Raw genomic sequence first — 11,428 nt, forward strand, 5'->3', positions numbered from 1 at the left:
TTAGAGCTCGCTTCGCTCGCCGGCGCTGCGCGCCGGCGAGCTGCGCTCGCTATTAACTATGCAGTGACAGCTTTGTGTAAATTAAAAAATTTCATAATTTGATGCATTTTTCTTGAGATTCGGAAAACAACAAAACATTGCAAATTATGCTTTTTGATGCATGTTGTAGTTTCGGCATAACATTAACTTATTTCATAATACTGATAGTTCATATCACATGCCAATCATATCTTTAAAAGGAATACCTTGTCTGTACCGTTTACCGACAACTTTACAATAACAGCGCCTTTGAACTTATATGTGTCATATGGCACGGAATCCCGATCCCGATTCAGATAAACTTGTGCTAGCCTGGTTCCCTGAGCTAATCATTACGCACAGGAACCAGGCTAGCTCATGCGCAGGCTGAATTTTCCCCATAGCATCCGGTTTAACCTCGCTTATATATTTTCTGCGTGGACCTCAGGGTCCACGCAAAAATATATCGATTTGAATGGAATAATCTACATATCAAATTACTTGGAAACATAAATTCATCTTAATATTTTTATTTTCTTGTTATAATCTTTAAAAAAAAACCATTTGTATTAATTTTAAAGTTTTTTTTATCATAATTATAAGTTATATTTTCAAATGAAAAGGTTCTGAATACTGTATCATGATTTTATATACATACTTCCAAATATCCAGCCTATTTCCTTTTGAGTTTATACGGATCACCTCAGACCCGCCCCCGACCTTCAGTGATCCCTGTTATACAGGAAAAACACATACAGTATGAAAATATAGGAAACGTACATTAATAAATCATTGAAACTAAAGAACCAGGGGCTACATCGCTTGGCTCAGCAAGTATTGTTAAAGTATTTCACTCTGGCCAAAGTGTCTTTAATTTCTATCAATCATATTAAAGCGCTGCTTTAAATGTATTTAGTAAATTGTTTTTATATTTCCTAATCCTGGTCACGTTTACTTTTAAACGAGTATTATTTACATTCTGTAGCAAAAAAAAAAATGTTTTTATTACCTTCTTGTATCTCCCTATTCATTTTGATTGGGTTTTTTTTCATTTTCATTTCTTTTAATCCTTGATAAATTTAACTACAGATCAAACATTGTTTATTCTAGAATTTCATAATCGGCACATGGTCTGAAATGGGCGTTACATAACATCACGTAATTATGTTAATGTAAAAGGTTATTATTATTGATTGCATCACTTGAAAACCGACACATGTCAAATGACGTAGGCTACATGTTCACTGTTATCACACGATCAGAATGTGCATGATCAAAATTACATGTATATAAATTTGTCAATAATTGTAAGTGTAAGCACAATAATTGAGAAAACTGTGAATATGAGTAAAAAGGAATGAGGTGGTCATCACAGTCGGTACGTCATCAAATCTATCAACAGCGACCTTCGGACTCTATTGAAATTGATCATGTACCCGGTAATAAAGATCTCCACATATTAGTCTTTATTGATAACATAAAGATATTTTTACCGTAACTTGCCTTTAAAAAGCCCTAGGTAATCTGTTTTAATAGTTTGTTTATAATAGCACTGCTTATATGATTACTTGTAAATGTATATATGTAATCTCGTGTATCCAAGATAAAAACATAAGATTTTTCAATCTCTATGTAATTATATTAACAAAAAAAAAAGATTTCTCCATTCATTATTGTGTAACTTTTTAACCTCATTTTACTATTTTCACGTTCTGGAAGTCACTATTTAAACAAAAGGATTTTATTTGCTTGTTTTCATACCTTTCAAAAATTTGCAAAACCCCCATTTCCTCTCCCCCATTTTCTTTATTGGATGATTTCCATTTCATATAATTTCCATGTTTATGTTGAATTCTACTCGTAATAGTTTAAAACTTAACAAAAAAATTAGCTTGTTGTAAAATCAAATTAAGAAAAACTCTAGCATAAACCATCATCACCTGAAGCTTTATATTAAAATTGTGATGGTCTCTGCCTCAAAGGCATCATGGTGTTCATGAACTGAACTTTTAACTGTTTCATACTACAAACCATTTTAAAAAAAATTGGTACCATTGTAATTCTTATATGTGAAACCCATGGCTTAAAAAACCATTCAGTCTACCAAACATAAAAAGAATTATTAGTAATACCTTTGTCACAAGAAGATAATTTGTAGATTATCACCGATTTGAAGACGACTTGGGAACATGCACACTAAAAATATATTTTGTGGCAGATATCGCCCCAGTGAGTATTGAAAAGAGAATGAAAATCTGAATGAATAGCAACGTCGAGTGCAATCTATGAACAGACAACAGATAATCTAAGATCAGAAAGATGTCTGTAAAAATAAACAAATTTCCAAGTACCTGTATTAGGATCGCTAATACTGAGGCCAACATGATCCAGTACTGTATGACATCGGTCCAGATTACGGCCTTTATGCCTCCCTTTGAAAAAAATATAAATATAGTATATAACTATATAATATTTTCTCTGTATATTATCGGCATTTTTGCAGATGAACAAGTTAAATGGTCTTGAATTTTTTAGGTACTATGTAACGACAAAAAATTATCTCCATAGAAATATGAAATTCAGTTGGTTTTAGGGTTCTAGTATTCGTAAAAGTGAATCTTAGAAATCATAGCCAATCAAATACATGTATTTAAATTAATTGAAATTTGTTCCAAGGAATTAAGATCATTTCACTTTTTTAAAAACCGTTTCATACGTGACAACGGTCATTGCATCCATGTAAACATGTATAGTGTCTCTCAATTTGTAATTATGCAGATACAAAACAAAAAAAATCAACACGAAACCCACCAAAATGAAATCAAATAAATTATTTTTATTTGTAACAAGTATTTGTGTATAGACGCTTTAAACCCATTATATACACTCTTAGACAGGCTTATAAAACAAAGATGGAAATTACATATAACATGTAATTTAGCTTGCTTTTATGACGAAAAAATCTTTTTTATCAACGAATAGATACATAATTGTATGATTTAACGATTACTTTTCATAACTGCATATCAAAATGATTATGTAAGTTTGAACTATTTTAATCGTACAATAAAAAAAAATATTCAAATTGCGTGATGATGTTTGTACTCATGCACGGTAATAAAGTTAAGTGTGTTTAGACTTTATTGAACGTCGCAAATTCCCAATGCAAACAGAAGGGGAACTATACAAATTGTGTAAATATTGGTATTTGTTTTGCAAAGAAATGAGCTATAACTTTTAAAAGTGTATTCCACAACTACAAATGCGCACGTAAAAAAATGCTAAATCTTTTTTTTTCTTTCATGGCGTATAAAAGAGAATCATAATAATGAATTCGTTATTTCCAAAATAAACGCATGTGTAATATTTATTTTGAATTAAAATGGTTTCATAATAAAATTTATTTTGATTTCATTTTGCTTCATATAATTTTATTTTGTTTCGGCACGTTTCGTTTTGTTTCTATTCTGTTTAGCACTTTACAGGTACGCTATTTATGCAGAGAAATATATCATACACAAGTCAATTGAAATACAAGAAAAAGTTGATACAGATTTTCGCTAATATACGTTTAATTCTTGAAAAATAATGAAAATATGGTTGTTTTCTTACATAACTGATTAAATGGTTAAATGTTTTCCTCGGATATTGTCTTGAATTAATAAAATACAAAACCATTAAAATAAATTCACACAAGTGCATCGAGAAATTCTAAAGATCGGGGTTTTTTTGGTAATAAGAAATCGTTAAAAACACATCTTTATCAACGCTTCTACCAAGTGTGATTATCATTTTACTTTCAAGTATATTCAAATTGCTCATTTATAAACAAATGTCAAACGACTAGCAAATATGATCATTAAATCACTAATAAGCAAATTGATAGTTTAAAGAACGATTACCAGAAAAGAGTCTTGTATCTACATATAATTTGAAACATTTATTGTAATATGTAGGCCACACCAGCAAATGTAGCTGGTAGTTATGTTAACAAACCATATAGAAAGTATGGCCTTGTATAAACAAGAATGATACAGAATATACTCACAATAGCGGTATAAATCATACTACAAATAGACACAATCACCACACAGAGCCAAATCGGTACACCCAAAACTAAAAAAAAGAAACTAGAGTGATTTCCGCATATCTTAAGAAGTGCTTTATCTGTATTGTATATACGTCATGACTCACAGTTTGAAGATAAGATAAACAAGTTTTCTCATACCATTGTCTTGAAATTTTAATTTTTTAACAAGTCTGTTGTCATTTTTCTTGAACCAAACCCTGAGACCTTTTAAAAATAATTGTATTTCTGGTTGAAAACATATTATACATGCCTGACTCTATGGCTGTAGAAACACCGTATGTAACAATACCTAGATATATTAACTGAAATGTAAAATAAAACATATGTAAAATAATCTAAACAGATTGAAGAACATTACGGTATTCAATGTATAATGACAACACACATTAGCTAGTATTTAAATGGTTCGATATTTTTAATCCCGGTATCATTCTTAAGGGTTTATTACATAAAATAAAATCTCTACAATAAAATTTTCAGAATTTTTATTTCTGATCATTAATTGCACCTTGAATTTAACATGGAAGCCAATGGGCAGTGCGTGTTTTGTTAAGATATAGTTCAAAATAATTTGAATTTGAAATTCATAAAACTCTTTAATATGAATATATGCATAAACAATCTCTATGTAAAATATGGAATGAATCATTAACGGGCGATATTTTGACAAAGTGAAAACTGTCTTCTTTTAATCAAAGGAAGATAACTTTTTAAAAATGTTAAGGTGCAATATGGCCGGCTTCTGATATGTTATCAGTAAAGTGAGTTTGCTTTATTTCACTTTTATTGATATCTAGCAATACATATCCATCTAATTCAAAATGATTCATTATTCCTTCAATATCCAAGTAAGCTTTTTGATAATCTTAAAGGGGCATGATCACGATTTTGGTCGAATTCAATTATTATTTACAATGGTTTAGGTATGTATTTCTAATTATCAAGTGAATTTTGAGAGTCAGTTGTCGAGGTATGAGCAAGATACAGGGCTCACAACTCTTTGACAAGTAAACATGCAGTGCTCGTGTCCTGTTTTTGTTTACATGGGTTCGATATACCAGTAAAAATCTTTTTCAAGCAGATTTGTATAGTGTATTATCTTATCCATTTTAAGCATTAATAAACAGTTTCTAACGTTTTACTCATTTATTTTATGTTTAAAATAGGATTTTCATTTTAACATTCAAAATGTAACACAAACGTTTTGTTAACATAGCAAAGAATTGTAAGCTCTGTAACTCGCTTATATATGTAACTCGACAAATGACACTTAAAAATTTTGGTTGCCTATTAAAAAAGCCTTACTGAAGCATTGCAAACATTAAAATCGAAAAACAATTTTTGACCAAAATTGTGACCGACCCCCTTTAAAGTCACCTCAAAATAAACGTTATGCCTTAACATTTATTTCGAAATTGATTTTTAAAAATATCCTTATCAAGTAAATTAAATGTTATTCAACTATTCGAGTAAAGATAAAGGCAAATTATTTTCTCGATGGTACTCACCCAAAACATGAAAGAAAGGATAGTTGTAAAAATGCGCACACGGTTGCTTTTGTATCGCAGTTCAAAGTACTAGAAATAAATAACGAAATTCTTTCAATGCAAAAAAATTCAGTATCTGTTTGTAATGCTCTTTTACAACAAAATCAAAAAGTTTACACTTGTTTACATTTTTAAAATAGCGCCGCAATCGTTCGCATGACGTTACGTTCAAATTTTGTACGATTCATTGTTATTTATAAAGCTTTCTTTCGATGTCTGTTCTGGAGACAAGAGAATTGAACTATGAAAAATAAATTTAATAGCTACCACTTCGGTTAATGAAGCGTAAACAGTCCAACCCAGTTTATACTTTTATGTGGTTTGTAGCTATTAGAATTATCCTTGTATACAGTCAGTTCTTTATTAAATACAATGCTTTATTCGAGAGCTGGGGTTATCTGGTCATTGTTAATATTTGTGTTCTTTAGCAGATGTGCTAATGTGCACAATTTAATCATAAGTCAAAGGTGTTTTGAAATATCGTTTTTATTCACAAGTTTTATATAAGTCGAATTATGAACCTTAAAACTATTTTTGGAACGAGTCAAAGATTTCACTTTAAATACGCCGCCTTAAATTGAAAATAAAGTTTAATTCATTAATATTATTCAACGTCAATATCTTACTTCGTTTACACTGGTTATTTTTAGTGGATGGACGACAGGAATGATTATCCTGGCACCTAACCAGTAAGCAAACCAGAAACCAAAACCAATGAACGTTGCTAGGAAACCATAAAGGTAGGTCTCAGCCGGTGCCCCCAGAATCAAAATAGACGATTGTGACGTGACCATCAAGGAAAACATAACTGGTAGGAAATTTAAGTTTCGGTTTCCAAGGTGATATTCTGCCGTCGTAACTTGACGACCTCCAGAACAAGCGTAGTAGAGTCCTATGCTGATGGATACACATAATGCAAGTGCACAGACAATGTAATCTGCCACCAAGAACTTTACTTCAGCTAGCATTCTCTCTGTTTTCCTTTCCAAGAAATAATTGCTGAAAATTAATCAAAATATGAGAACAACGATTGGAAAAGAATACCACTTTAAAGACCAATTAATGATGGGCCTATTTGAAAAACACATAATCAACTAAAAAATAAGTAAATTTAAATGTAATAGTATAAAAATATTAGGGTAAGTTTTTATCATTATTGAATTATTTCTAAATATTAACATAAAATCAGTATCACTTGAATTCAGAAGATTAATATGGCTGCAATTAACAGGTTTTCATGCCAACAAATTGGGTAATTCCAAAAGCGTTATGCCATATCTCAAGAATCCCTAAAACTAGGGTCATGAATATTACAATTATCATAAAACACCTTTGCTTATCAAAAACATGTAATGTGTTTGACTGCCCAATAGCCATGGCCAGTAGAAAAAAGAAGGCATTCTTAACATTACATCATTTCTTTAACGGTTTGTACCGGAATTGATTGCCACTTAAGGATTATGACATGTCTTTCACAAATATGACTGACAACATTTTGTCAAATAAAAGTTTAAAATTGATAGCGACCGACAAACCACTAACGACGACGGACAAAATCGTGCAGTCATCTAAGCAATTCAAACCAAAAAAAAATCAAACTGGGTTCAACTTCAAATTAGTTTGCATGATAAGATGAATTTGATGGGTGGCTTTCCTAACGTGTTGGGGGTTTAAAAAGATGCAATTAGAGGTTACAGTCATAATCAAATGAGTGATATTTTGCAAATTGAAATGTGATAGACTTCTGTAATTAAAGCTTCATTTGACATCCTTCTACTTGAAACTTCATATGAAATATTCTAAGTGTTATGAGAACTGAAATGAATATATTCTATCGTGACATTTATTTCTATCTAAAGGTGTCCAATTCCCTGTATCTAGATGTGCTGTGCAGTGAAACCGGTGCATTAAGTGTCTGCCATTCACGCGTGATGCGATTTGTATGCTAACTAGAAACGAATCAGCAAATAATTATCAATATACACTAACTGTAACGATTCCTAAAAATCATATACACTCTGATAAAAAAAATTAAACTGGAAAACGCATTTTCTCTTTATAGCTTTATCAATATTTTTTTAATTTGGTGGTTTTCAAAAAAAATTACTTGACAATGTTTTCGATGTATACTTCAAATGCATGTAAACTCAAATAGAAATTATTGTGCGGTTAAACATGTTACAACACTACTGGTATTTTAAATCAATATAACTATCAAATAGTTTACCGCCTCATATGCAGCTACTTTATATTGTGTTTGGTATTACATTTGAAATAACCCGTAATGGTTAATATTTTCAACACATATAAACATGAAAATATGAAAAAAAGCAGAATTTTTCCGAGAGATACAATATACGATTCATCGGTCACATTTGCTACATATGTCATGCGAAAAGACCATTCAGTCATGTCACTGAAGTTTTATCAAAAGTCCGTTATATCGAGAAAATATGTGAGGTCTTAATCGACATGTCAATATAGAAAACGTTGCAGCGATGTTCGAAATTTCACTTGCCAATACCGATTTCCATGTATTTTGATACAATAAAACAAATGATCGTATTTAGCAATCTGAATGGTCGATGTAAACTAGATATATTTAGATAAATGAGTACTTGATCTAATCATTTGATAATTTGGCGCCAGGGAGGATGTACTGACGTATTGGGAACACGACAAGTAGGCCAGCCTTGACATTGTTTAGTGTATTGCCATAAAGGCATTTCATTGTAATAAGTCTAGCTTAACTCAGTCTCACATACATGTACATTTGTACTTCGCTCAAGTTCAAACGCGTTTAACACTTTAAAGGCAAAATCAACTTCGACCAAGAAATTGTTTCAATACGATATTTGAGAGGTAAAGCATTTGAACCTCTGCGAGTACGTGTACATGGGGAATCCCCTAATTTAAAGCATTTTTTGATAGAAAACTAGATATACAGACTTTGTGTTTAAAAACGTTTTATGTTAAGCAAACGATAAGTTGAGACGACTGTGCTTTTGGTTTCATCAAATTAATAAAATTATTTCATAAACTGTTAGCATAAACTGGACATGTCGAAAGCACTAAATTAAGTTATTTTTCACGTTCGCTTACACGTACAGTTTATTAAACTTAACACGAACGTACATATACGTGTAAACATACTTGTATTTTCAGACGTACCCACAAGACGTACACGTTCAAATCCTTAATCTCTCTATTAAGATCAATTACATGTAAGAATCAAAATTCGGTGGCCTCGCATAGTCACAGATTTTTTTCATACTTGACAATTTGATAGACTTTGGTGAGTAAAAAAGACTACTACAATCTATGTGGTCTCGTTGCAATGGAAACCGAGGGTAAAGATGTAAAAATGGCATTTTAATGCTTATTTGAGAACATATTGTTCGTAATATGCACAACTTGGGGTTTCCAGTGTAGAATATATTATTAAAATAATTGTCATTTTTCAAAAGAAAGAAAAATATTCATGAAGAAACGCATGTTTTTAGAGCGTTTCCATGGTTACTAAACAGACATTTTATAATCTTTCTTCATTTAATTTGAAAAAATTGCAAATCTTCGATTTTTTGGTAAACACTATTATGATTTTCCAATTAAGAATTTAAATATGAAAATAGAGAACCATTGCTATGGTAACAAGCTTAAATATAAGGAAAATTATAATATTTTTTGGCATCTTTGAATGGATAATATTCATTTATAATGAATAAATATATCAAATCAATTGGTAAGAAAAAATAAAGGACATGTATGTCCATAATTTTAATGAAACTTTAAAAAAAAAATCTAAATCTGCCGTTGTTATGGACTTTTCAAAAAGTAAGAATTTCTGTGTGACTTTATACGCAACTTAATTTTCCATAGCAACAACACTTCTCTGTTGCATTACAAAGCTTTTTGTGGTATATTTTGAAAACTTAGATATATTTTTACAAGTTCCAACTACAACAATTGCAAAAAATTTCTAAAATCAGGAATTAAAGCATATTAAAATCATCTTCAATTTCTCAGTTTTTCCTATTTTTGCCATAGCAACGAATGTCAATTTTTATAACAAAATAAACTGTATATATTGCATGGACATTGAAATGGATGTAAAAATTTTACACTTTCCAATTTTGGCTTATTCAAAAACCGCAAAAAACTGATTTCAAAAATTTGTAACGGTTTTCATGGTAACATTTTAAAAGTATTTGTTTCTCCATTAATTTTTTTTATATAATCAAAGAATTGAAAATAGGTCAAAGGCTGTTTTATGCCTTTGATAGTTTACATTAGTGGGCAAACCTTCTAATATGGCTTTAAAGTAGCTATAGGTAAGTTTTGCTATTTTTCCATCTTTAGCTTTGATTACCATGGCAACGGTTACCAGTAGCAACCAACTTTAAGTGGGTTTTTTGCGTTTTACGCCTAGGTGTGTCTATGTATGAAATATAAGGAAAATCCGTGACTGCGTAGTCAGACCCTTTTATAAATCTTTTATTCTTGAAGTCATCTTTTCGTAAGTTCTATGGTCCATACAACGACCTTGTCAGCAAATACAATCTTCCACCAGGTCGCATGGTGACTGACGTTTTTCATACTAATTGTTAGACCATAATTTATCATAAATTATCATAAATTATTTGATAATAAAATAATATGAATCCATAGTTATTGCCATATGTGATTTGATGAATACAACATTATTAAAGCATAAAGATTTTTCACTATGCATTTATTACATGTAAGACTATAGGAGAGAAGTTCAACAGATATTTTGCTTAATTTTGATTAAATTTTAATTACCTAAACTATATGTATTGTTTAAAGAAATTGTCTCTTTCGTCGTTGATTAATATTTCATTGGCACGATTATCGGTATGATATATCTACTGCGTATAGTAAACGCGACACTCGTCTTTTTTACTTAGAAATTTCGTGCAAAGATTGTGTTTTGTAATATAGGATGGTTCTTATTTTTATTACCACAAAGAAATATACCACAACTTCTTGGATGTTTGTGGTTAGCCCATGAAAGTCCGTGGCGATCTTGCTTACTATCTAGCTTATCGTTTGATAAAGCAGGTCTTTAGAGGTAATTATATGTGTATAAACGCTACAAAGATCCAAATTCATAAAGCATTGCAAAGCCCTTATAACGAAAGACTAAAGACTCTCGAAATGTTTTAACATACTACCGCTGTTGTAGGACATACATTGTATATACTATTATTGTGCGCTATATAAATTAATCTAAAAAATATTTTGACAAAATTCACATATTACATGTATAACAATATTATAGCACTTTATTTCTAATGAAGAATGACCGAGATGCATTTTGGTTGTCAGAACACTCCCGTTTTGACACATATGTAAGAAATCACTTAAGTGTGAACTGTTTTCTTTTGCAAATATGCAGCACCTATTACATTTGTTTCATAGTGAATTTAAATTGTAGATAATTGCACATTTCATTTGAACAATTATGTTAAGAAATCATAAAATTGTAACGTACCGTTTTACTGTCAACTGTACTTCAGCGAGTCCTTGAACATGTAAAATTAACCTACATTAGAGACGTACAAATTTTGATTCGCTTGTCGGTGAACCCAAACGAAGAGTAGGCCATGGAATAATTGGTCAATGAAGTCTAGAGAGGAAATACTTTTATTTCAAACCTGCAGTAGACTCATGATAATTTCTCATTTTTGATATACATACTCATATTAAGTATCATAAATTTAATTTACACTAAATTCTTATATATACACTT

The 11,428-nt window shown here is 30.6% G+C and overlaps 1 protein-coding gene across 1 annotated transcript in view; it reads right to left on the bottom strand.

Annotated features, from left to right (window-relative positions):
• The window catches only part of LOC105345743 (sodium-coupled monocarboxylate transporter 1), a 41,404-nt gene extending 30,125 nt beyond the window's left edge, over positions 1-11,279 (bottom strand). The window contains exons 1-7 of the mRNA XM_066073134.1: positions 11,171-11,279; positions 6,282-6,654; positions 5,617-5,685; positions 4,359-4,410; positions 4,067-4,134; positions 2,370-2,450; positions 677-750 (exon numbers count right to left, since the gene is read on the bottom strand). Of these exons, the coding sequence (XP_065929206.1) occupies positions 677-750; positions 2,370-2,450; positions 4,067-4,134; positions 4,359-4,410; positions 5,617-5,685; positions 6,282-6,623 (686 nt within the window). The 5' untranslated portion in view covers positions 6,624-6,654; positions 11,171-11,279. The remainder of the gene's footprint in view (positions 1-676; positions 751-2,369; positions 2,451-4,066; positions 4,135-4,358; positions 4,411-5,616; positions 5,686-6,281; positions 6,655-11,170) is intronic.
• Between the last annotated feature and the right edge of the window lie 149 nt (positions 11,280-11,428).

The sequence above is a fragment of the Magallana gigas genome, chromosome 10 (assembly GCF_963853765.1).
Source record: "Magallana gigas chromosome 10, xbMagGiga1.1, whole genome shotgun sequence".
Taxonomy (NCBI): Eukaryota; Metazoa; Mollusca; class Bivalvia; order Ostreida; family Ostreidae; genus Magallana; species Magallana gigas.